Here is a 22,821-nt window from a genome sequence, read left to right on the forward strand (position 1 = left end):
TACTTGAAAGAAACAGGGATCCACCTGTGAGCGAGCCCACTAATTGCTGAAATTTTTGAGACGGCCCCCCACCGTACCTGGCTACACCTGTGGAGCACCCGTCATGCTGTGGACTCACAGGAAGCGGGGGAAGAATTTTGATTCTGGGAACAGGCTGACTGGTGCAGCTTTTTCCCTCTTCCCTTGTCTCTGTACAGAAAGGAAGCGCCATTTGACCCGCTTGCTTTTCTGAAGCCGAAAGGACTGTACCTTTGTCTGTGAGGAAACCTGAGGTAAAAATATTTCTTCCCAGCAGTTGCTGTGGATACGAGGTCCCAGAGACCATCCCCAAATAATTCCTCACCCTTATAAGGCAGAATCTCTATGCGCTTTTTAAGTCAGCATCACCTGTCCAGTGACAGGTCTCTAATACCCTCCTGACAGAATGGACATTACATTCATTTTGGATGCCAGCCGGCAAAATATCCCTCTGTGCATCCCTCATATATAAGACGACGTCTTTAATATGTTCTCATATTAGCAAACTAGTATGCTTGACAGGGTCACCGACCACGCTGCCGCAGCACGATCTGCAGGTTTCAGTCTAGTACCTGAGTGTGTAAATACAGACTTCAGGATAGCCTCCTGCTTTTTATCAACAGGTACCTTCAAAGTGGCCGTTCCTAAAACGGCAGTGCCACCTTTTTTGACAACCGTGTGAGCGCCTTATCCACCCTAGGGGATATCTCCCAGCGTAACTTATCCTCCTGGCGGGAAAGGGTACGCCATCAGTAACTTTTTATAAATTACCAGTTTCTTAACGGGGGAACCCACGCTTTTCACACACTTCATTTATTCATCTGATGGGGGAACAAAACACTGCCTGTTTTTTCTCCCCAAACCTAAAACCCATTTTTAGAGGTGCTTGGGTTAATGTCAGAAATGTATAACACATTTTTTATTGCCGGGATCAAGTCACGGATGTTCCTAGTGGATTGTGTATATGTCTCAACCTTGTCGACACTGGAGTCAGACTCCGTGTCGACATCTGTGTCTGCCATCTGAGAGAGCGGGCGTTTTTGAGCCCCTGATGGTCTTTGAGACGCCTGGGCAGGCGCGGGCTGAGAAGCCGGCTGTTCCACAGCTGTTACGTCATCCACCCTTTTATGTAAGGAGTTGACACTGTCGGTTAATACCTTTCACCTATCCATCCACTCTGGTGTCGGCCCCACAGGGGGCGACATCACATATATCGGCCTCTGTTCCGTCACCATATAAGCCTCCTCATTCAACATGTCGACACAGCCGTACCGACACACCGCAGACACACAGGGAATGCTCTAAACGAGGACAGGACCCACAAAAGCCCTTTGGGGGGACAGAGTGAGAGTATGCCAGCACACACCAGAGCGCTATATAATGCAGGGACTAACTGAGTTATGTCCCCTATAGCTGCTGTTTTTATATATAATGTATACTGCGCCTAAATTTAGTGCCCCCCCTCTCTTTTTTAACCCTTTTCTGTAGTGTAGACTGCAGGGGAGAGCTAGGGAGCTTCCTTCCAGCGGAGCTGTGAGGGAAAAATGGCGCCAGTGTGCTGAGGGAGATAGCTCCGCCCCTTTTCCGCTGCCTATTCTCCCGCTTTTTTATGGAATCTGGCAGGGGTATTTACCTCATATATAGCCCCTGGGGCTATATATTGAGGTATTTTTGCCAGCCAAGGTGTTTTTATTGCTGCCTCAGGGCGCCCCCCCCCAGCGCCCTGCACCCTCAGTGACCGGAGTGTGAAGTGTGAGAGGAGCAATGGCGCACAGCTGCAGTGCTGTGCGCGACCTTGGTGAAGACTGATGTCTTCATGCCGCCGATTTTCCGGACCATCTTCTTGCTTCTGGCTCTGTAAGGGGGACGGCGGCGCGGCTCCGGGACCGAACATCAAGGCTGGGCCTGCGGTCGATCCCTCTGGAGCTAATGGTGTCCAGTAGCCTAAGAAGCCCAATCCGGCTGCAAGCAGGCGAGTTCGCTTCTTCTCCCCTTAGTCCCTCGCTGCAGTGAGCCTGTTGCCAGCAGGTCTCACTGAAAATAAAAAACCTAAGTCTATTTCTTTCTAAGAGCTCAGGAGAGCCCCTAGTGTGCATCCAACCTCGGCCGGGCACGAAATCTAACTGAGGCTTGGAGGAGGGTCATAGTGGGAGGAGCCAGTGCACACCAGGTAGTCTAAGATCTTTCTAGAGTGCCCAGCCTCCTTCGGAGCCCGCTATTCCCCATGGTCCTTACGGAGTTCCCAGCATCCACTAGGACGTCAGAGAAAAGGGACTGTTCTGTGTGGCCACACCCCTAGTGTAATGTAGCCTCTCCCCCTAGTGTCATGTGGTCATGCCCCCTCATGACACGTGACCACGCCCATTTTGCGGCCTACTCAGTACCACTAAAAAAATATTTCTAATTGCACCACTGGCAACCAGATACATTCCACTTAAACCTGCAATGAGCAGGCGAGTTGTAACTCAGAAGACTTCCTTGGAGTGACTCACTGAAAGTATCATGCTCCTGACGAAGGTGCCCTGAGGACGGAAACGTGTTGAGCTACCTTACTCTTATATTGTTTTGAGGCCCTGCTTCCATTCTACAAACTCAGTGAGAGCTGCAGCTTGGAGTGAACTAGATAACAGCGCCCATCTCAGCGGACACTCAGACCTGCTGGGGACTATTATTCGCAACGTTAGCTCCAGGACCATCGGAACACTTTACCCAATGGCCCCTCAGACGCCCTTACACCTGTACAGTTTGGAGCCTGCTGCACGTCAGGTGTTTGTACACATTCTGGGCTGGGTGGTGGCATTACTTACCTGGGAATATTGAGCTCTAAGAAGGACTCCAATGTGGTCACATATATGAACCCAGCAGGTGAGCCAGACGGCTGCAGCTACAAGAAATATTACAACAATGATATCCTTCTAGGGTCTGTGCCTGCTTATTGTGTAACTATTGCAAGTTTCAGTAAAAACAGCTGTTACTAACTGGATGCAGAGGCTGCTTAAACTATTCTGCAGTCATATTTACTCCCATCCGCATTTACATTACGCTTGTAGTGTGATATGTTCACCTAAATTCGCATTGCGGATTTAGGAAATATCACTTCAATGTATTAATATTTGCATGCAGGGAGAGAGCTTGCGAGAAAGTCCCTGTGAATCCCTTCAGCACAATTATCACAGTATTTTTTTGGAAAAGACTACAGTGAGAATGTGTCTGCGCATGCGCTCCCGCTGCTCTTCCCCGGTTCTCTTGTCGCTACAGCCTGGCTGCCATATCTCTTGTTCCCACAGTGCCTGCCCTGGCCTCCCTGCTGGTGCTCGGCTCTAGCCTCCTGTCCCAGCTACCCCGCTGCTGCCCTTTTCCTGCGTCCTCTCCTGTCCCTGTTCCCTCTCCCAGCTCCGCTCCACCGCTGCTGCCTATGCTTAACCCCCGGCTGCTGCCCTAGCTCCCCCCTCCCCACCTCCTGTGTGTAAAAAATAAATATAAGATATCTCAATGGGTTGGGGCTGAAATGCTGGTGGTTGGGATGCCAGCGGTCAAAATACCGACCCCAGCATCCCGATTGTCAGAATCCTGACAGGGGTCAGGAAACAATTCTAACTCTCCCTTTCCGCTGCCTAACCATCCCCAGTGGTGCCTAAACCTAACCTGCCCCCCACCACTAACCCCCTATTCCCCGCAGCCTAACCCTAACACCCCCCCCCTTCCCGCAGCCTAACCCTAACCCACCCCACTCAGCCTAAGCCGACCCACCACCCCCCCATCTTGGCTTACTTCTTTGGCAGCCTGGCAGTCCGTCTGTTGGCATTGTGCTCCTATTCGGGATCCCGACCATTGGGATCCTGACCAGATCCCATCTCACCTGCACAGGAGGGCTGATCCGTGATCCATGGATCAACTGATGTGTGCAGTCGGCCAGCACTACTGCATCTCAGGTGTCAGCATTCATTGTTATTATTATTATTATAATACTATATTTTTTTATACATCAGCTGATCCACTGGTCACAGAGAGGAGGTCACCGGTCCCTGGGTGCAGGAAAGTTATCTTTTATTTATTTTCTATCCTACACCTATGTGATCAGCCTGTGGTCTATTTAGACACACACACGGATTCCGATCTGGGTGTGGATTATAAGATCTATACTATAAAGGTCTACAGTCAATAGGTCTACCACTAATGGTAGGCATGCATTAAGTCGACAGAGTCAAAAGGTCGACATAGAATAGGTAGACAGTAGGAAAGGCCTACAGGGTCAAACGGTCGACAGGGTGAAAGGTCAACATGTGAATGTTCAACACAAAAAAGGTAGTGTTTTGTCACTTTTCTGCCACAAACAAGCCCCATTAGTGTACTGCGTCCCCTCGCATCACTCGCTTCGCTGCAATGCTTCGGGCAAGATGCCTCGCTCCGCTATTGTGCGCTCTGCACAGGTTACTATTCCCAATCCTAATCCGCGTGGATGGTAATGTATGAAGAATTTTTAAAAAAAATGAAAAAACGTGCGTCTACCATATGTGTGTCGACCATTGTCATGTCGACCTTTTGAACATGTCGACCTTTTGTTCTGTCTACATTTTACATTTCGATCTTTTGCTCCTGTCGACCTAATGTGTGTCTACCATTAGTGGTAGACCTATTGACTGTTGACCTTTTTAGTGTAGATCTATAGTCCGGATACCGATCTGGCTATTAAAAAAATGCAGTGATAAGGGCTTGGAGGAGAATACTGAGAATTCTCCTCCAAATGCCCATTAGTACACTAAGGGGATACTAAAATAATGTGAGAAGGGTATGAAAACATCCATTTTCATATTATTTTAGTAAAATGGTCCAGATCTCCTGTTATTAAATCATCGGTTTCGGGTCTCTGGTCTCCTTTCTCTGGGTGTCTGGAAGTGAAGCCTATTACTGAGTCCAAGTGCCAGTTCCAGTTCTGTCTCAGGATGCAGGTTCCAGCAGGGACGTGCAGTGAAGTAAATGGCTCAGGAGGCACTGGCTAGCACCAGAGCCAGATTTACATGCAATATATGAGCCAAAGGGTACATGTGGGCATTATACACAGGTGCAGCAGTATATACATGTGGGTATTATACACAGGTACAGCAGTATATACATGTGGGCATTATACACATGTACAGCAGTATATACATGTGGGCATTATACACAGGTGCGGCAGTATATACATGGGGGCATTATACACAGGTGCAGCAGTATATACATGTGGGCATTATACACAGGTGCAGCAGTATATACATGTGGGCAATATACACAGGTGCAGTAGTATATACATGTGGGCATTATGCACAGGTGCAGCAGTACTATAAACTCCTGGAAATATGGGGAGGTTTGATCAGAGATGTGCTGAAAAGGTAGGAAGGGGAGGCACTGCCTCTCCTGCCATACACTTTCTACTCCAGCGTTTTGCCTATAAAAATGATTAGAATAATGCAAAGAAGATTTTTCTAACAAATTCTTTGTATTTTTTATATACTTTATACAGTCAACACTCTGGTACAAACGTTTGTATGACAAGAAAGGCTCTGCCTCACCTGCCTCACCCCACCGCACGTCACTGGGTTCCAGGCCTGTGTGTCTGCACTCTAGAGCACAGATGTGAGTTCCTCATACCTGTCCCTAGCACTGAGACCTGAGTTCCAATTACAGTGGTAGCTAATCCAGTCCTGTTCTTCCTACAGTACAGGGTCCCTGAGTTCCCTGTAGCGGGTGCCAGCTCCACGCACCTGGGTTCAGATGATGGGGTCGTGTTCTACTTGAACAATTCCAGATCGCAGTGATGGGGATCCCAGCCCTGTACTCCAGTTCAGCCACTAGCCTAGGACTCAGGCCAGCTCCTATTGGTAATCTGGTGATTCTGCTACATTTGTCCAGTCTCCGCTAACTTTGCCTCAATTAGACGCTAAGGTACTGACTTGGATCAGCTTATAAAATCCGAAGCATGACACAAGTCCCCAATTTGTGACAGAAACCATGAGAGTTTGGATAACTGTTAGCCTTAAGGGATTCTATATGCACAATACATTAATCAGTGACACATTTGATTACTAGGCACTTAGACAATTGATACTTGCATAGAAAAAAAGTGATATAAATGTTCCGTTATTACTGTAAGACACTAGCATTTTGAACAGAGAAATAATACTCACTTGCGATACAGGTTTTGCAGGCTTGGCCAATATTCCCCCAAAATACTGAACGTGAGGCAGAAGCGGGCGAGCAAACTCAATGGTAAAGTCTACATTATATAGCCATAGCTCCGCTTTCAGGTGCAGGTCAGCTATGGATGGTCTGGATCCCACCGGAAAGTGTTCTTCAATCACACTGTCAAACAGTGAGTCTACTTTTGCCCACACTATGTGAGATGCCAAGAACATTAAAGTGTTTTTCAAACGTCCAAAGAAATCCATGCGGTCGGTGAGCTGAGTCTGGAATAGTGGAACATACGACAGTGGAGTGGGAATTCCTACCCGTAAAGCATTGCCAAAGCCCGATGAATAGATTGCAATATACGGAATTCCCAACTTCTCACAGACCAGAAAAGTGCAAGGATTAAATGCATCTACCACTGCGATGTCATATTTCTCTTTTCTTAAGAAGTTTAAGACATCTGACTGGTGTAATGTGATGTTGCACTGGTACGTCAGCTCGCCCATTATCACCAGGATGGACTGGAGTCCACCTCTGCAAGGGAAGAGGAATAACATAAAGATGTTGTTAGTTTTTAAGCTCAGTAACATAAAATTAAATAAAACCTGTCCCTAAAATATTAAGACAATCTTCCACTTTTATTTCCCCACTGTCCTCCACAAGCCTTAGAACAGAGCCACTGTTGTTGCTGGGTGGTTTCCACTAACGCTGCTTATTTTGTAGTGGTCTTGATGCTTCCAGACTTCCCCTCTATAAGGAAACACTTGGCGTCTGATCTGTATCTTTTTTTATAAAACACCTATACCTACAGAAGGTCTGTAGATATGTGACCGGCGGTCACAAGACCGCTCATCACATTACCAACGGCTACATCCCGCCCCCTTCTAAATCCCGACAGTCGGCATGCCGACTAGCAGGGACTATTCCCACTTGTGGGTGTCCACGACACCCATAGAGTGGGAATAGAACCTATGGCGAGCGCAGCTCATCACCGAGCCAGCAAGGGGCTTGTTGTGCTCCCCCCGACCAGGATTCAGGATCCTGCGGTAGGGCTGCTGACCACCGGGATCCCCAGCGGAGGTAACGCGTACCCAACCCCTACAGAACACTCGTAAGATAATGGATTGTGGCACTAATCCTCGTATACTGTCATTTATGTACTTACTTTGGGAGCTCTTTGTCATTTAGTTACATTGGGGGTCATTCCGAGTTGATCGCTCGCTGCCAATTTTTGCAGCGCAGCGATCAGTTGAAAAAATTGCAAACATGCGCATGGTACGCAGCGCGCATGCGCTAAGTACTTTCACACAAAACTTTGTAGTTTTACACATGCTCGAGCGACGTTTTTTTCAACGCTCGAGTGATCGTGTGATTGACAGGAAGTGGGTGTTTCTGGGCAGAAACTGTCAGTTTTCAGGGAGTGTGCTAAAAAAGGCAGGCGTGTCAGGTAAAAACGCAGGAGTGGCTGGAGAAATGGGGGAGTGGCTGGTCGAACGGAGGGCGTGTGTGTGGACAAGACGCACCATCCTAGTTATGGCCCTGATTATTACAGCCTGCAATGTCACTAATTATAATGCAGCTGATTGCGGACAATTAGCCTTGATCATTTTTGGGTGCAAAAAACTTGTTCCCCCCCGAAAACACATAAAATCCATGATAAGTTCACGGACCTATATGTTTCCAGGGCTGCTATCGCAAAAATGGGCTATTTATTGGGGATTTTTTTCTGAGCCTGCTGAGGACTTGAAAAAAAAAAATTCCCAAAAATAGCTGTTTGCTCTTCGAGGATAATTGTAAAAAACTAAACTTTTTTTTTAATAAAACTTTTTATTATTCTAAAAAACATTTTTATCATCCCCTGTATGGCAGTGGTACCGTACCGCTGTGTTCTGCAGGCTAATACTAAATGGAAAACAGAGAAGAACCGGACACCTTTGCCTTGTGTGCCCAAAAAAAAGTGGACACTGACTCATAAAATCTATCAATTGCATATAATTACTCATCAATTATATAAACTGCATAAATATAGTAGACAGACCCTGAAAGGAGAGGTCACCTTACCTGCCGACAAGAAAATCCTTCTGCTTGTCTGTAAATAGCTGTTGGAATTTCTGGAGATATTTCTCATCAAGTGAAAACGTGGAGACTGGATAAGGGCTGGGTGGCAATGTGTAACCTAATACAAAATTATTCTATATTGTAATTTAATTAGAATGAAACTAAAACATTAGTTAAGCTAAAACAACAGAAGTTTTGAATTTTAATTATATTGTATAAAAATGATTTCACAATATTAAACATCCTAGAGAAGAGCCCTTTCTCACCCCGCTCTCCGTATATGATTTACATCTTTCCAGCTCACAACTCGGCCACTTGAGGTGACTTCAAATAGCCAAGTCCTCCGCTGGGCCCCTCCAACAGGCCGGGCCTGGGTAATCAGTACCCACTCCCTCCTCTCGGCGTTCCTGCTTCTATTATGTATGAAGGGGTGATCTTTGATATCTGCGGCGGTTCCTCCGTTTTGCATCGCAAAAGTGTCCCCCATTTGTTTCTATGGGAGCTGCCAAATTGCAAAATGTACCAAGCACCGGCCCCAATAGCTACTCCCCCTTTTCAGTTGGAATTAGCCATAATCTATGGGCTATATCAGTGGGGACACCGGGGTCGGGTGCGGCAGGTGTTCCCCTGCATGCATCAAATAGGGGTGTTTCTTCTCAGGTAGGAGGCGTGGCCTTGTGGAGCCCCCTTTTATGTAACTATGGGGGCATGGCCATGCAGGAACCTTCCCCCGGTTACATTACTCCAGGGAGTGCCCAGCATCCCTGGAGATGCTGGGCTGTCCCCAGAGACTAGTGTCAGCACTGCCAGCCCGCACCCCCCTTGTGTCGCCTCTGGGCTACATTACCCCATATTTGTGGGAGACCAAGGATGATGGTGCATGCGCGGGAAGAATACTGGGTCCCTTTTACACTTGCAGAGAAGGGCTCTTATGGCAGCCTGTTTCCCTGTATGTGTTCTTTGAAACATTGCCCCTATAGTTAAATTGTTATAGCTGTGATAAAATGCGAATTTATATAAATATGCCCCTTAATGTACAGAAAAGAACATTGACAAAGACTGTGGAAGATGTCACACTTAATGGGAATGACTGCATTGTGCCACAAGAGGAAGAAGTGGGCAATTCTTTCGGCAGGATGCAGCTTTTCGTGGACGTGGCTGGTTCATTAAATAAACCCCTAAAGATTTTCTGAATCTTAACAGAAATAAAATACAAGATACCATTACACAGTGTGATTTTAAAAGAAATAGAGTTTTTGTGTTGTTGTTGTTTTGCTTGTACTTTAAACACTTATACTTTTGGGATACTGGGATACAGTTGTAAGTTACCCCTTGTGTTTTGCAAGTGAATCTGGGGTTCGCTGGAATACGAGGAAAGGCTTGCAAGGCTAGGCATGTTTACATTGGAAAAGAGGAGACTAAGAGGGGACATGATCAACATCAACAAATATATACACAGAGCTTGGGAGGGACCTGTTTCCTATAAGATCAGCACAGAGGACACGTGGTCACTCGCTTAGGTTAGAGGAGAGGAGTTTCTGCACATTGAGGCGAAAAGGTTTTTTCACAGTAAGGACAATACGTGTTTGGAATTCCCTGCCTGAGAGAGGAGTAACTGCGGACTCAGTCAACACCTTTAAGAATGGGTTAGATAAATTCCTATTGGATAAAGATATTCAGGGTTATGGTGCGTAGGCCCGCATTATAGTTAAATTAACTAGTCCTAACATAAAAATAGCTAGTCCTATAATAAGACTGCATAGGAGACCACAAATAGGTTGAACTTGATGGACAATTGTCTTTTTTCAACCTTAGTCACTATGTTACTATGTTACGTGTGTGATTTTTATATTCACTTACTACTGCAACTCTTTAAAAACTACAATAACCTACTGTAATCTGACCTGGGAGCATGCTCTTCCCATACTGGCGGAACATTCGCACGTCATGGCCGTTTTTATGTAGAACACGGGAAACTTCATCCATCAGCAGATAATGGCTTCCACCTAAAATTAAAGGTAGAAGAAAAAGTTAAGATTGCTATAATTGGATATATTATAAACATGAAGTATTTCCATTAATAATAGGACACAAATATGCAAACTGTATCCTCATTTATCCCCATACACAAACACATATAAAGGTTTTGAAGTCTAGTCTTGTAGCCTGTTCTATTCATGACCATGAAGTAATGTAAGTGAGAATGCGTAACAGAGTATCTATCTTTCTGGAGACAGTCAAAAGCCCAAAGCTTTCACTTCTGCCAGTCCAGAATCACTCGGAGGAGGGGTGCTATTTATTAAATTAGCCCTGTTTAATCAAGTTCTAAAAACCTTAGCTTTTCAGAGCTCCACCCTCTAGCTAACGCCAACTATTCCATTGGTATTAGCAGCGGATGGATCCATAAGTCTGTGGATCGCTAGGTACTATACATGCTATACATATTTATTACCGATTGTTATATGTATAATAATAATTTGGGTTGTTACTGTGTGGAGGTAGAACGCAAGGGCTACCTGAAATTAACCCTTAGCAGTGGCAACGAGGTTGTGTTAGTAACTGTGAGTGCTGAGATGCTCATAATTGGATTCAGATTTATGTATCTGGCACTGGCTGATCATGACAGTAGTAGATAGAACTATGGTTACAACTGGTCTAGCTGTGGAATCACAAGTATATTCCATTCTCCATGGTAAAGCGACCACACTTGATACAGTATGAGGGTAACTGCAAATGACTTATGAAGATAACGGACTAATCAGAAGAATTAACTTGAGAAGCATATTATATGCAACCAACCTAAGTGCTTGTAAGAGCATAAATAATTTTATAGAATGTTATCCATCTCTTAGCAAAGGACTTCAGTGGGCGTCATAATAAACAATGAGGAGGTTACAATGGCGATGCTGCAATATCTTACACAAGAGTACGACTTCCTGGTAGTACTGTAGCTTTAGCGTCCAATACTACGTAGCGAACCACAGAGACTGTACATGCTCAATTATTGCAGTTTCAAGAGCCCAAACTGTTTTGTTCATATGTTTGTAAATCCAGTCATCAGGACACAGAGACATGTGAGTTCACTGCTGTGCTGTTTATTCCCACACCAACTCCAGGCACACCGCAAACTGGACCACCCACTTCCCAGCATCCCCCTGGTCCCAGGGACCATCACTGAAGATTCAGGCTTACACATGTTAGTAAGGGAGTGTCTACAAATATTAAGCATTCTAATACACTAACATCACATCCTCTTTTCTTTAAAGATAAGCCCTGTACGCTTCAATGCAACAATTAACAACGTCATATTAAGAACATCATCTAACACGTTTCAATGAGTTTCTCAGGTCTGCGTATTTCCCTTTTGGGTCTTTCATACACAGTCTGTGTTTCATCGACCATATTGGACCTTTCTAGAACCGTGGTTTGTTCACCATTATCAGGATCATCATACATGTCAGATGAAGGGTATTCTTCAGTCATGTTGTCTTCATTATGGTTAGGTTGAGATCTTAAATCCACCCGATTTCTTCTTACTTCCGTTCTACGCTCTGTACGTATAGTATAGGATCTTGGTGCTACTTGTGCTTGCACAATACCTTTATTCACCCAAATACCTTTCTCATGATCTCTGAGACGGACTTGGTCACCCGATTTTAGATCAGATAAACTTTTTGCTCGCCTGTCATGGAACAGTTTCTGTTTCGCCTGTTGATGTTCTTTACTCAGTCTGACCAACGCTGAGTTATGTGTATTAAGCAGTTCATTATGTATCGGGAGATTTGCTCTAATCCTCCTTCCCATCAGCATTTGTGCAGGAGAAAGTCCATTCTGTAAAGGTGTACTGCGGTAGATTAAAAGACTTTCGTAGAAATCTTCTTTAACTTCTTGAGCTTTTTTCATGAGACTCTTTACGGTTTTTACTGAACTTTCCACCAACCCATTTGAGCGTGGATAGTGGGGACTTGACGTAGTATGGACAAATTCCCACTCATCAGCAAATTGTCTAAATTCAGCACTGGAAAACTGAGGACCATTGTCAGTGAACACTTCCATAGGAACGCCATGCTTGCAAAGATTGACTTCATGCAATTGATTATGGCTTTACTAGTAGTTGTATGTAGTATCTTCACCTCAGGGTAGTTAGAGTAATAATCAGTCACGACAATGTACGTTTTCCCTTTACAATCAAACAAAACTGCGCCAACTTTCTGGTACGGTCTCTCTGGCACTGATGAGGACTCAGTGGCTCGACTTGTTGTTTCGGTCTATACGTAAGACATAATTCACATGTAGCTGTAGACTGTGCTATGTCTTGGTTCATTCTTGGCCAATACATAACTTCACGCGCTCTCCGCTTACATTTTTCTTCTCCTAAGTGGCCTTCATATATCTTGCACAGCATAGTTTTTCTTAGTCGTGCAGGTATGACAAACCTATTGCCTTTGTAAATAATACCATCAACAACTGTAAGGTCACTGCGGTACATCCAATAATCATGGATAGACAGCGGGCACGCATGTTTTTCTGTTGGCCAACCTTTCAGAATGATATCTTTCAACACTTTCATTGTGTCATCTGTCTCAGTTTCTTTCCTAATCTGTTCTTGTCTTGCAAGAGACACTGGTAGAGAAGCTACGATCAAATTAACATAGGCTTCTATCTCTTCATCCATCAGACTTTTGGAACCTTCACTTTTGTCCACAGCACGAGAAAGTGTATCAGCAATGTACATGTATTTGCCGGGACAGTACAGCAAGTGTACATCATATTTCTGTAGTCTGATAAGCATTCGTTGAATTCTCATGGGACAGTCATGCAATGATTTAGTCATGATAGCTACCAATGGCTTGTGGTCAGTTTCCACTGTAAATGTTTGACCATACACAAACTGATGAAATCGCTCACATGCATATGTGATCGCTAGAAGTTCTTTTTCTATCTGAGCATACCTTGTTTCAGCACTTGTCAGTGCTCTTGATGCATAGATTACTGGTTGCTATGTATCCTCATGTTCTTGTAACAGCACTGAGCCTAGGCCAAATTGCGAAGCATCCGCTGAAATTCTTATTCTTTTCGCAGGATCAAAGAATTTTAGCACTGGTTGCTCTGTAATGATCTGTTTCAAGTTTTGCCAACTTTCTTCTTGTTCATGTGACCACATCCACTCGTTATCTTTGTCCAACAACCATCTAAGAGAGGCTGTTCATTCAGAGAGTGAAGAAATAAACTTTCCTAAGTAAGTAATCATTCCTAGGAATCTTCTGACGTCGTCTTTGTTGTTAGGACGTTCCATGTTCACTATGGCTGATATTTTCCTTGGGTCTGGTTTTACACCTTGATCCGAGACCACGTCGCCCATAAAGGTAAGTGTATTCACGCCAAATTCACATTTGTCCTTGTTTAGCTTTAGATTCACTTTCTTGACAAGTTCCATTACTTGTCTCAATCTAGAATCATGTTCTTCCTTTGTAGATCCTCAGACAATAATGTCATCCATCATTGTTTCAACACCTGGAATATGTTCAAAAATCATGTGTATCTTTTTGTGATATACTTCTGGAGCAGACAAAATTCCATATGGTAGTCAAAGAAATCTGTATCTACCTTCTGGTGTATTAAATGCACAAAGCTTTGAGCTGGCCTCATCTAGCTTCATTTGCCAGAATCCTGAAGATGCGTCCAATTTACTGAACCATTTTGCACCCGCAAATTGCGACATGATTTCATCTCTGGTTGGTAGTTTGAAATGTTCTCGTTTAATAGCTTTGTTTAAATCTCTGGGGTCTAGACATATTCTGAGTTGTCCATTTTTCTTTTCAACAATTACTAAGGAGCTTACCCATTCAGTAGGCTCATCAACTTTCTGTATCACACCCAAGGCTTCCATGCGATTTAACTTGTTTCAGTTTTTCTCTCAGCGCAAACGGCACTTTTCTACAGGGGTGTATCACTGAGGAAACTTGCGTGTCTATATTTATTTTATGCTCTCCAGGCAAATAACCTAGACCTTCAAACAAGTCTCTGTATTCTGTAAACATCGATTTGCAGTCATCTTCTACTTGTGATGTCACCATAAAAACTTTCTTTAGCAAGCTTAGTTTCTCACAGGAACTTAATCCTAGAATCGGTTGCACATTTTTATCCACAATCAGTAGAGATGTTTTAAACTGCTGTCCCTTATATTTCAGTGTCACTAAGCATGTACCTTTCACAGGAATTTCCTCCCCAGTGTACCCTGTAACTTTCACTTTGGCTGGATGAATTTTAGGTTTTACTCTAAAAGTCTTATAGTCTTGAAATGATATTAAATTCACCTGCGCGCCAGTATCAAGCTTAAAGGGAATGACAATCTCGTTCACAGTTAAAGGGACAATCCATTCTTTCTTATCTGCACTGCAAAGTTCAATGCAATCCACAAAGAATTCATCTGTTTGTTTAACAGCATGCACTTTGGTTGTTTTACTTTTAATTTTACAGCATTTGGCAAAGTGATTAAGTCTACCACATTTCATGCAGGTTTTACCATAAGCAGGGCACATTTTAGGATTGTGAGCATTTCCACATCTACTACACATTTCCTTATTAGACTGTGGCTTAGACTGCTTCATTCTTGAGAATGGAGGTTTGCATGGCTCTGTTTTCTGCACTACATGGACATTAGCATCAACTTCCTTGTGTAACATTTTGGCTTGAAATCTAGTTATTTCTGCAGATCTACACATAGTCACTGCCTTGTCTAGTGTTAGGTCTTGCTCTCTCAGCAATCTCTCTCTGAGTCCATTATCAGGTATTCCACAGACAATACGATCCCTAATCAGTGAATCCTTTAAATCACCAAACTCACAGGTTTTACTGAGTGATTGCAGCTCTGTAACATACTGATCAAATCCATCTACAGACTTCTGATCACATGGGAAAAACTTATATCTTTCATATGTCACATTTTTCCTTGGCACAAAGTAATCTTCAAACTTTTGCATTATAGAAGATAGCACCATATTCTGCCCCTTATCAAACTGAAAACTATTATAAATTTCCAGCACATCCTCTCCTATCACATGGAGGAAAATGGATGCCTTCGTTTTGTCAGCCTCTGAATCAGCTCCACATGCAGCAAGATATATATTAAACCTTTGCTTAAATCTTTTCCAGTTTTCAGACAAGTTACCAGACATCAGCATGCCGGTTGGAGGAGCTAGTTTATCCATGGTTACTCACTGTTTGAAGATAGCAGCACACGGCAGGCTTTGCAGACACAGAGTATCACAGCCTTACAGACTTCTGCAGGATTCTTTCACACTCTAAGCACTAGCAGTTCAAGTTACACTTCTTCTGACACCATGTTTTGTTCATATGTTTGTAAATCCAGTCATCAGGACACAGAGACATGTGAGTTCACTGCTGTGCTGTTTATTCCCTCACCAACTCCAGGCACACCGCACACTGGACCACCCACTTCCCAGCATCCCCCTGTTCCCAGGGACCATCACTGAAGATTCAGGCTTACACATGTTAGTAAGGGAGTGTCTACAAATATTAAGCATTCTAATACACTAACATCACACAAACCTTCAGAAATAAATTCTGAAAATGATGTTCTGATGTCTAAAAGTTCAGTGCACAGAGAGCCTAACTATAGTTGATTTAAATGTCTCAAATTGGAACATAAGGCCTCAGAATGCAGATCGAATGTATCAAGTGGCACTTGATCATCATAACAGTGGGAATGAGTCAATTATATTGTAACATTTAGCCACCAAAAAGACTGTTGGTACATGGACTCAGTAGCTATATGGCATTTTAGCTGTTATACCAAGAATTGTATATATGGCTATTGCGTTAATAAAACCAGCTGCTGATGGTATAGACAGTGCTCGGAATACGGTCCATGTCTCGTGCAGAAGGGGGGCCACCCGCCTGTTTGAAATTTAATGCTGGTGCCTCCGGATGTTTTTGGACCTCCAGGAGACAGTAGGGATATCTCTCACTAACGCGTTTCGCACATCAGGGTGCTTTTTCAAAGAGTGATATTTTGTTTCTAATTATTGTATGCTGCACGTTGATACATCTATAATTGAGTGTCAGGTACCACCAAATCCTTTTGGTTTTATTAGCGCAATAGCCATATATACAATTCTTAGTATTTCGAGAACTGGGGTTCATACATATAGTTTGACCCAGGTGGTCCTAACTAGTTGTGTGTACACAGACACAACTGGGCTATTTTTTGCGGCTCAAATAATATATATATATTTCTAAATACAGTATTCTTATGATATATTTTTATTAGCGCCTGAATTTTTCAGCGTGTTGATTTTAGCTGTTATGTAAGTTGGTTCTAGACATTAAAGTCATGTGAGTCAGTAAAGTCAAAGGAATAGGAGACAAGGTCCTCAATGCCACAAAAGTCAGGACAATTACTTTATGCTTGTAAGTGAAAGGCAAAGCAATTGTCACTGACGTTGAAAATGTATTATTTGTGGTTGACCTAAGAACTAATCTAATTTTCATAAGTATACTTGCAAAGTGTCAGAACTAATCTGGTTACTATACTGTAAGTGCACTTGCAAAGGTTTGGTGCGTTACCTACAATAAAAGAGTAAGTGTTACTGTTGCAGCAACAACTCTATACCTTAAACATAGTGGAATGTCATGCAATGGTAGCTGGTGAATCCAACCAATCAAAGGAGCTGTGGCACAGGAGACTAGGACACCTAGGCTACGACAGTACTGTATACAGAAACTTCAGAATGGCATGGTGGCTGGGCTGTCAATGGACAATCCTGTAAAACCAGCATGTGAAAGCTGTATAAAGCCAACATGTTACACCTTTCTCATGCTTGCATCCATGGCACTAGTGCGTTGGAATTCGTACATACTGATGGAGGTTGAAACCATGAGTGGGAAACATTACTTCAATGATGCTATAAGGAACAAAAATTAAGTAAGAAGTTCATTTGAAGAGTAGAAGAACATCGTGGACAACCAAACAGGTCTGAACATTACTTCAATGATGCTATAAGGAACAAAAATTAAGTAAGAAGTTCATTTGAAGAGTAGAAGAACATCGTGGACAACCAAACAGGTCTGAAACATGAAGATACTAAGATCCGACAATGGCGGAGGATACAGGAACAAGAATCTAGCCAACTATCTTAGAGAAAACAGCATACAACATCAGCTAACTACTACTACCTATAAACCAGAACAAAGTGGTGTAACTGAAAGAGCATATAGGACGATAGTTGAAAAAACTCGAACAAGGGTAGTGGATAGGTGGTATCCTCCCATCGGAGGTGGTGGAGGCTAAGACAGTAGAGCAATTTAAACAAGCTTGGGATAGACATAAGAATATGCTTACAAAGAACTAAGGAACAAATAGGGTTGAGGTTACCTAACGGTAAAAAGGGTCAGACTTGATGGGCCAAGTAGTTCTTATCTGCCGTGAAATTCTATGTTTCTATGGTTAATGAGACAAGACAACATTGGAAGCATGGCTGGTAAAAGACCACCAAACATCAGTCATTTGCATGTAACTGGAAGCAGATCTTAAACTCTTACACCTATAGAGAGAAGTCATAAATTTGATCCTAAATCCATCAAGTGCATCATGCTAGGATACAGTAAACAGAGCAGTTGTTACCGTCTATGGGACACTAACAACAAAAAGCTCATACATCTGCAAACAACCACCATAATATACAGCCACATAAACTTGTGGTACTACACATGCCTATAGCAGGATCAAATGGAGGGCTGTTCCCGCGCTTCTCCAACTTTTAGTCTCAAGATATGTTGATTATTTTACCAAACAAAGAATAAAACAAATAGCGTACACCAAGTGAGTCCAAAAACATACACTCAATATGTTATATGCTCACAGATACTTGAGTGTAATCGAACCTTGGGTAATATTGCCCCATTACACGCCGGTGATCCATGGTGTCAAAAGCAAGAGGGGTTAAGGAGAATGAGCAGAGTGTAGTGGCCCTTAGGTTGGGCAGCAATGAGGTAATTGCAGACTTTTGTGAGAGCAGTTTCAGTGGAGTGGAGATGACAGAAGACAGACCAAACCGGGTCAAGCAGGGAGTGGGAGGAAAGAAAGGCGGTAAGGTCATTATAGACAATATGCCCAAGGAGTTTGGAGGCAAAAATGAGGAGAGAGATGTGTCGGTAATTGGAGAGAATGTTAGAATCAAGGGTAGGGTTGTTTTTAAGAATGAGACAAGGGCATAAAAACACTAAGGAAGGATCCTACATGCTCTGAGGATTGTCCTAAACAATATCCTGATATAAATAATGGAATCACAAATCTCCAAATAGATGGACCATACATACACTGAAGATTGTCCCAAATAGTATAATGTCCTAATGTCTATGGTGGGATCACACATCTCCAAATGTTATCAATTATGTTGTCCGATGATGCATATAAAAAAGGGATGCAAGAATATAATAGTATAATTCTATCAACATATAAAACACCCCATACGTGTCTAGATGATTAGAAGGTTGCGGCTGAGTCCCATTCAGAAGGTACCACCATCCATTTTGTAACACCCAGAAGTTATAAATTGGTCACACTGTGTGTGAAAGCTTACATGTATGCTTACATAAACACAGTGGATTGCAAGCCCGTAAAGGTTTCTTTAAATGTTTTTTAGCTTCACAGTCAGTTCACCAGCCATCAGCCATTGGTGCAAGTCCGATATTCCTCAGCCATTGGTGCAAATCCGATATTCCTCAGCCATTGGTGCAAGTCTGATATCTTCAGCCATTGACGCAAGTCTGATATCTTAAGCCATTGATGCAAGTCTGATATCTTCAGCCATTGACGCAAGTCTAATATCTTCAACCATTGATGCAAGTCTGATATCGTCAGAAAAATCTCACGAGATCCGATGCTGGGATGATGGCGTTTTGCCTGGATTTGAAATCCGAGTGTGGTGGGAAAACCTGAGCCATGGCTCGGATTCCTTCGGAAAGCACTAGTAATGTGGTAAATTGTAGTGTCCAAGCAGGGAGTTCAGTGTTGATTGAGTGTCCAGGTTATACAGACAGCAGGTGTTTGTTGTAAAGACTAAATTAACTCATATTTGTTTTTCTAAAGCAGTCCATCTGTCCATCTGTATTTCTGGTTTTTCATAGAATGTTCTCCTTCTGTTTTCCTTCAGTTTAACACCAGTGTAATGCTGAAATTGTGCTTCAGTTTTAATTAGAAATGAGAGCATCCAGTTTGAGGTAGTGATGAGCGGGTTCGGTTTCTCGGAAACCGAACCCCCCCGAACTTCAGCCTTTTTCCACGGGTCCGAGCCGTGCTCGGATTCTCCCGTGTGGCTCGGGTAAACCGAGCGTGCCCGAACGTCATCATCCCGCTGTCGGATTCTCGCGAGATTCGGATTCTATATAAGCAGCCGCGCGTCGCCGCCATTTTCTCACACGTGCATTGAGATTGATAGGGAGAGGACGTGGCTGGCGTCCTCTCCGTTATAGTCATAATAGAAAAGACTAAGAGTGACATTGTTATAATTGTGGGGAGGATTGGGGACGGGGAGCAGCTGTTAGGAGTACAGTGCAGGGTTTTGCTGATAGTAGTGAGTGTGACCACCAGTTTAATCCGTTCTCTGCCTGAAAAAAACGCTCCATACCATATCTGTGCTCAGTGTGCTGCATGATATATCTGTGCTGAGTGCACTGCTCACACTGCCTAATTGTGGGGACTGGGGAGCAGTTATAGCAGGAGTACAGTACACAGTTTTGCTGACAGTGACCACCAGTCCAGTATACGTTTGTCTGCCTGAAAAACACTCCTGTGGTGGCTTTTTTTCTTTATACTAGTAGTTTAGCAGTCTGCTGACAGTGTCCACCAGGTCCATTTATTATACAGTATATTATATATATAGCAGTACGGTAGGCCACGGCTGTACCTACCTCTGTGTCGTCACTCGTCGTCCATAAGTAATAATAGTATACTATCCATCCATCTACATTGTATACCTGTGGTGGCTTTTTTTTCTTCATACTAGTTTAGCAGTCTGCTGACAGTGTCCACCAGGTCCGTTATTATTATTCTGTATATATTATATATATAGCAGTACGGTAGGCCACGGCTGTCCCTACCTCTGTGTCGTCACTCGTCGTCCATAAGTAATAATACTATACTATCCATCCATCTACATTGTATACCTGTGGTGGCTTTTTTTTCTTCATACTAGTTTAGCAGTCTGCTGACAGCGTCCACCAGGTCCGTTATTATTATTCTGTATATATTATATATATAGCAGTACGGTAGGCCACGGCTGTACCTACCTCTGTGTCGTCACTCGTCGTCCATAAGTAATAATAGTATACTATCCATCCCAGTGGCGTAACTAGAAATTTTTCTCCCCCAAGCCAAAAAATTCTTCGGCGCCCCCCCCCCCATAATTGGCACTAGGAAAGGGACAAACATGTGCGCGCCGAAGGCGCGCGGCGCCAAAAAGGGGCGTGGTTTTGTTTAAATGGGCGCGGCTTCACATAAAGAGGCGTGGCATTGCAGGAATGGACTACCTTATACCCCAGTTTTGCAACCTGCACGCCCAGACGTTAGCCACCACAGGAAAGAAAAATAATCCTGATTCATGCCCCTTCCATTATTTGTCATTTTTCCTCCTTATAGTAATGCCCAGTATACATTATGCCACATACTGCAAAGGCCCTCAGACATTATGCCACACACAATAATGCACATGACACAATATGCACACACCGTAATGCCCCCGACACATTATGCCACACACCGTAATGTCTATGACACATTATGACAGGAATCGCAATGCCCGTTATACATTATGCTACACACTGCAATGCCCCTGATACATTATAGCACATACCACAATGCCCATGATATAGTATACCACACACCGCAATGTCCGTGATACATTATGACACACACCGCAATGTCCGTGATACATTATGACACACACTGCAATGAACCTGAGACATTATACCACATACCACAATGCCCATGATATAGTATACCACACACCGCAATGTCCGTGATACATTATGACACACACCGCAATGCCCGTTATACATTATGCCACACTGCAATGACCCTGAGACATTATGCCACATACCACAATGCCCGTGATATAGTATACAGACACCGTAATGCCTGACACATTATGCCACACACCACAATGCCCATTATACATTATGCCACACACTGCAATGACCCTGAGACATTATACCACATACCACAATGCCCGTGATCTAGTATACCTTACACCGTAATGCCTGTGACACATACCGCAATGCCCGTTATACCCTATGCCACACTGCAATGCCCCTGAGACATTATACCACATACCACAATGCCCGTGATATAGTTTGCCACACACCGTAATGCCTGTGACACATTCTGACACACACCGCAATGTCCGTGATACATTATGCCACACACCGTAATGCCCATTACACATTAAGTCCTACATTAAGGCTTCTAATTACTTTTAAATTACCTGCTCGTTGCCAGGGGTTTCATGCTCTTGGTTCCATGCACGGTGCCAGGGGTTTTCATGCTCAGGGTGTCATGCTCGTTGCCAGGTGTTTCATGCACTCGGTGTCATGCTCGTTGCCAGGGGTTTCATGCACTGGGTGTCAAGCTCATTGCTAGGGGGTAGTGCTTGTTGCTAGGGCTGTGCTCCCAGTGCCACATATGTCCTCAGTGCCAGATATTCCCCCACGGTGCCAGGTACTCACATGCCCCCAGTGCCAAATATAGCCTCTCCCCACAGTGCCACATATGCCCCCAGTGCCAGATATTCCCCCACAATGCCAGGTGCTCACGTGCCCCCAGTGCCAAATATAGCCCCCCATGTGCCAGGTACACATACAGTGCCATATATGCCCCCTCAGTGCCCCCCCAGTGCCATATATGCCCCCTCAGTGCCTCCCCAGTGCCATATATGCCCCCTCAGTGCCATATATGCCCCCTCAGTACCCCCCAGTGCCATATATGCCCCCTCAGTGCCCCCCCAGTGCCATATATGCCCCCTCAGTGCCCCACCAGTGGAGTGCCCCCCAGTACCATCTATGCCCCCTCAGTGCCCCCCAGTGCCATATATGCCCTCAGTGCCCCCCAGTGCCATATATGCCCCCTCAGTGCCATATATGCCCCCTCAGTGCACCCCGCAGTGCCATATATGCCCCCTCAGTGCCATATATGACCCCTCTGTGCCCCCCCAGTGCCATATATGCCCCCTCAGTGCCCCCAGTGCCATATATGCCCCCTCAGTGCCATATATGCCCCTCAGTGCCACCCCAGTGCCATATATGCCCCCTCAGTGCCCCCCCCCCCTGTTCCATATATGCCCCCTCAGTGCCATATATGCATACCTCCCGCAGTGTCCCGCGATGGGGGGGGCAGTTGGGAGTCTCCTACAGTCACTGCTCTGCATAGCAGAGCAGTAGTGAATAGACGCTGTGCGCATGTGCACAGCGTCTATTCAGCGCAGACAGTGGGAGAGAGGGCATGCCAGCAGCTCACAGAGCGCTGGGCATGCCCCCTCAGTGACGAAACGGGGGCGTGACCCG

The 22,821-nt window shown here is 44.3% G+C and overlaps 1 protein-coding gene across 1 annotated transcript in view; it reads right to left on the reverse strand.

The window, feature by feature from the left end:
- LOC134933653 (UDP-glucuronosyltransferase 3A1-like) overlaps positions 1-22,821 on the reverse strand; it is a 167,610-nt gene that overhangs the window by 68,736 nt on the left and 76,053 nt on the right. Inside the window, exons 2-4 of the mRNA XM_063929427.1 lie at positions 10,146-10,247; positions 8,245-8,359; positions 6,183-6,717 (exon numbers count right to left, since the gene is read on the reverse strand). Coding sequence (XP_063785497.1) covers positions 6,183-6,717; positions 8,245-8,359; positions 10,146-10,247 — 752 coding nt within the window. The remainder of the gene's footprint in view (positions 1-6,182; positions 6,718-8,244; positions 8,360-10,145; positions 10,248-22,821) is intronic.

The sequence above is a fragment of the Pseudophryne corroboree genome, chromosome 1 (assembly GCF_028390025.1).
Source record: "Pseudophryne corroboree isolate aPseCor3 chromosome 1, aPseCor3.hap2, whole genome shotgun sequence".
NCBI classification, from domain to species: Eukaryota; Metazoa; Chordata; class Amphibia; order Anura; family Myobatrachidae; genus Pseudophryne; species Pseudophryne corroboree.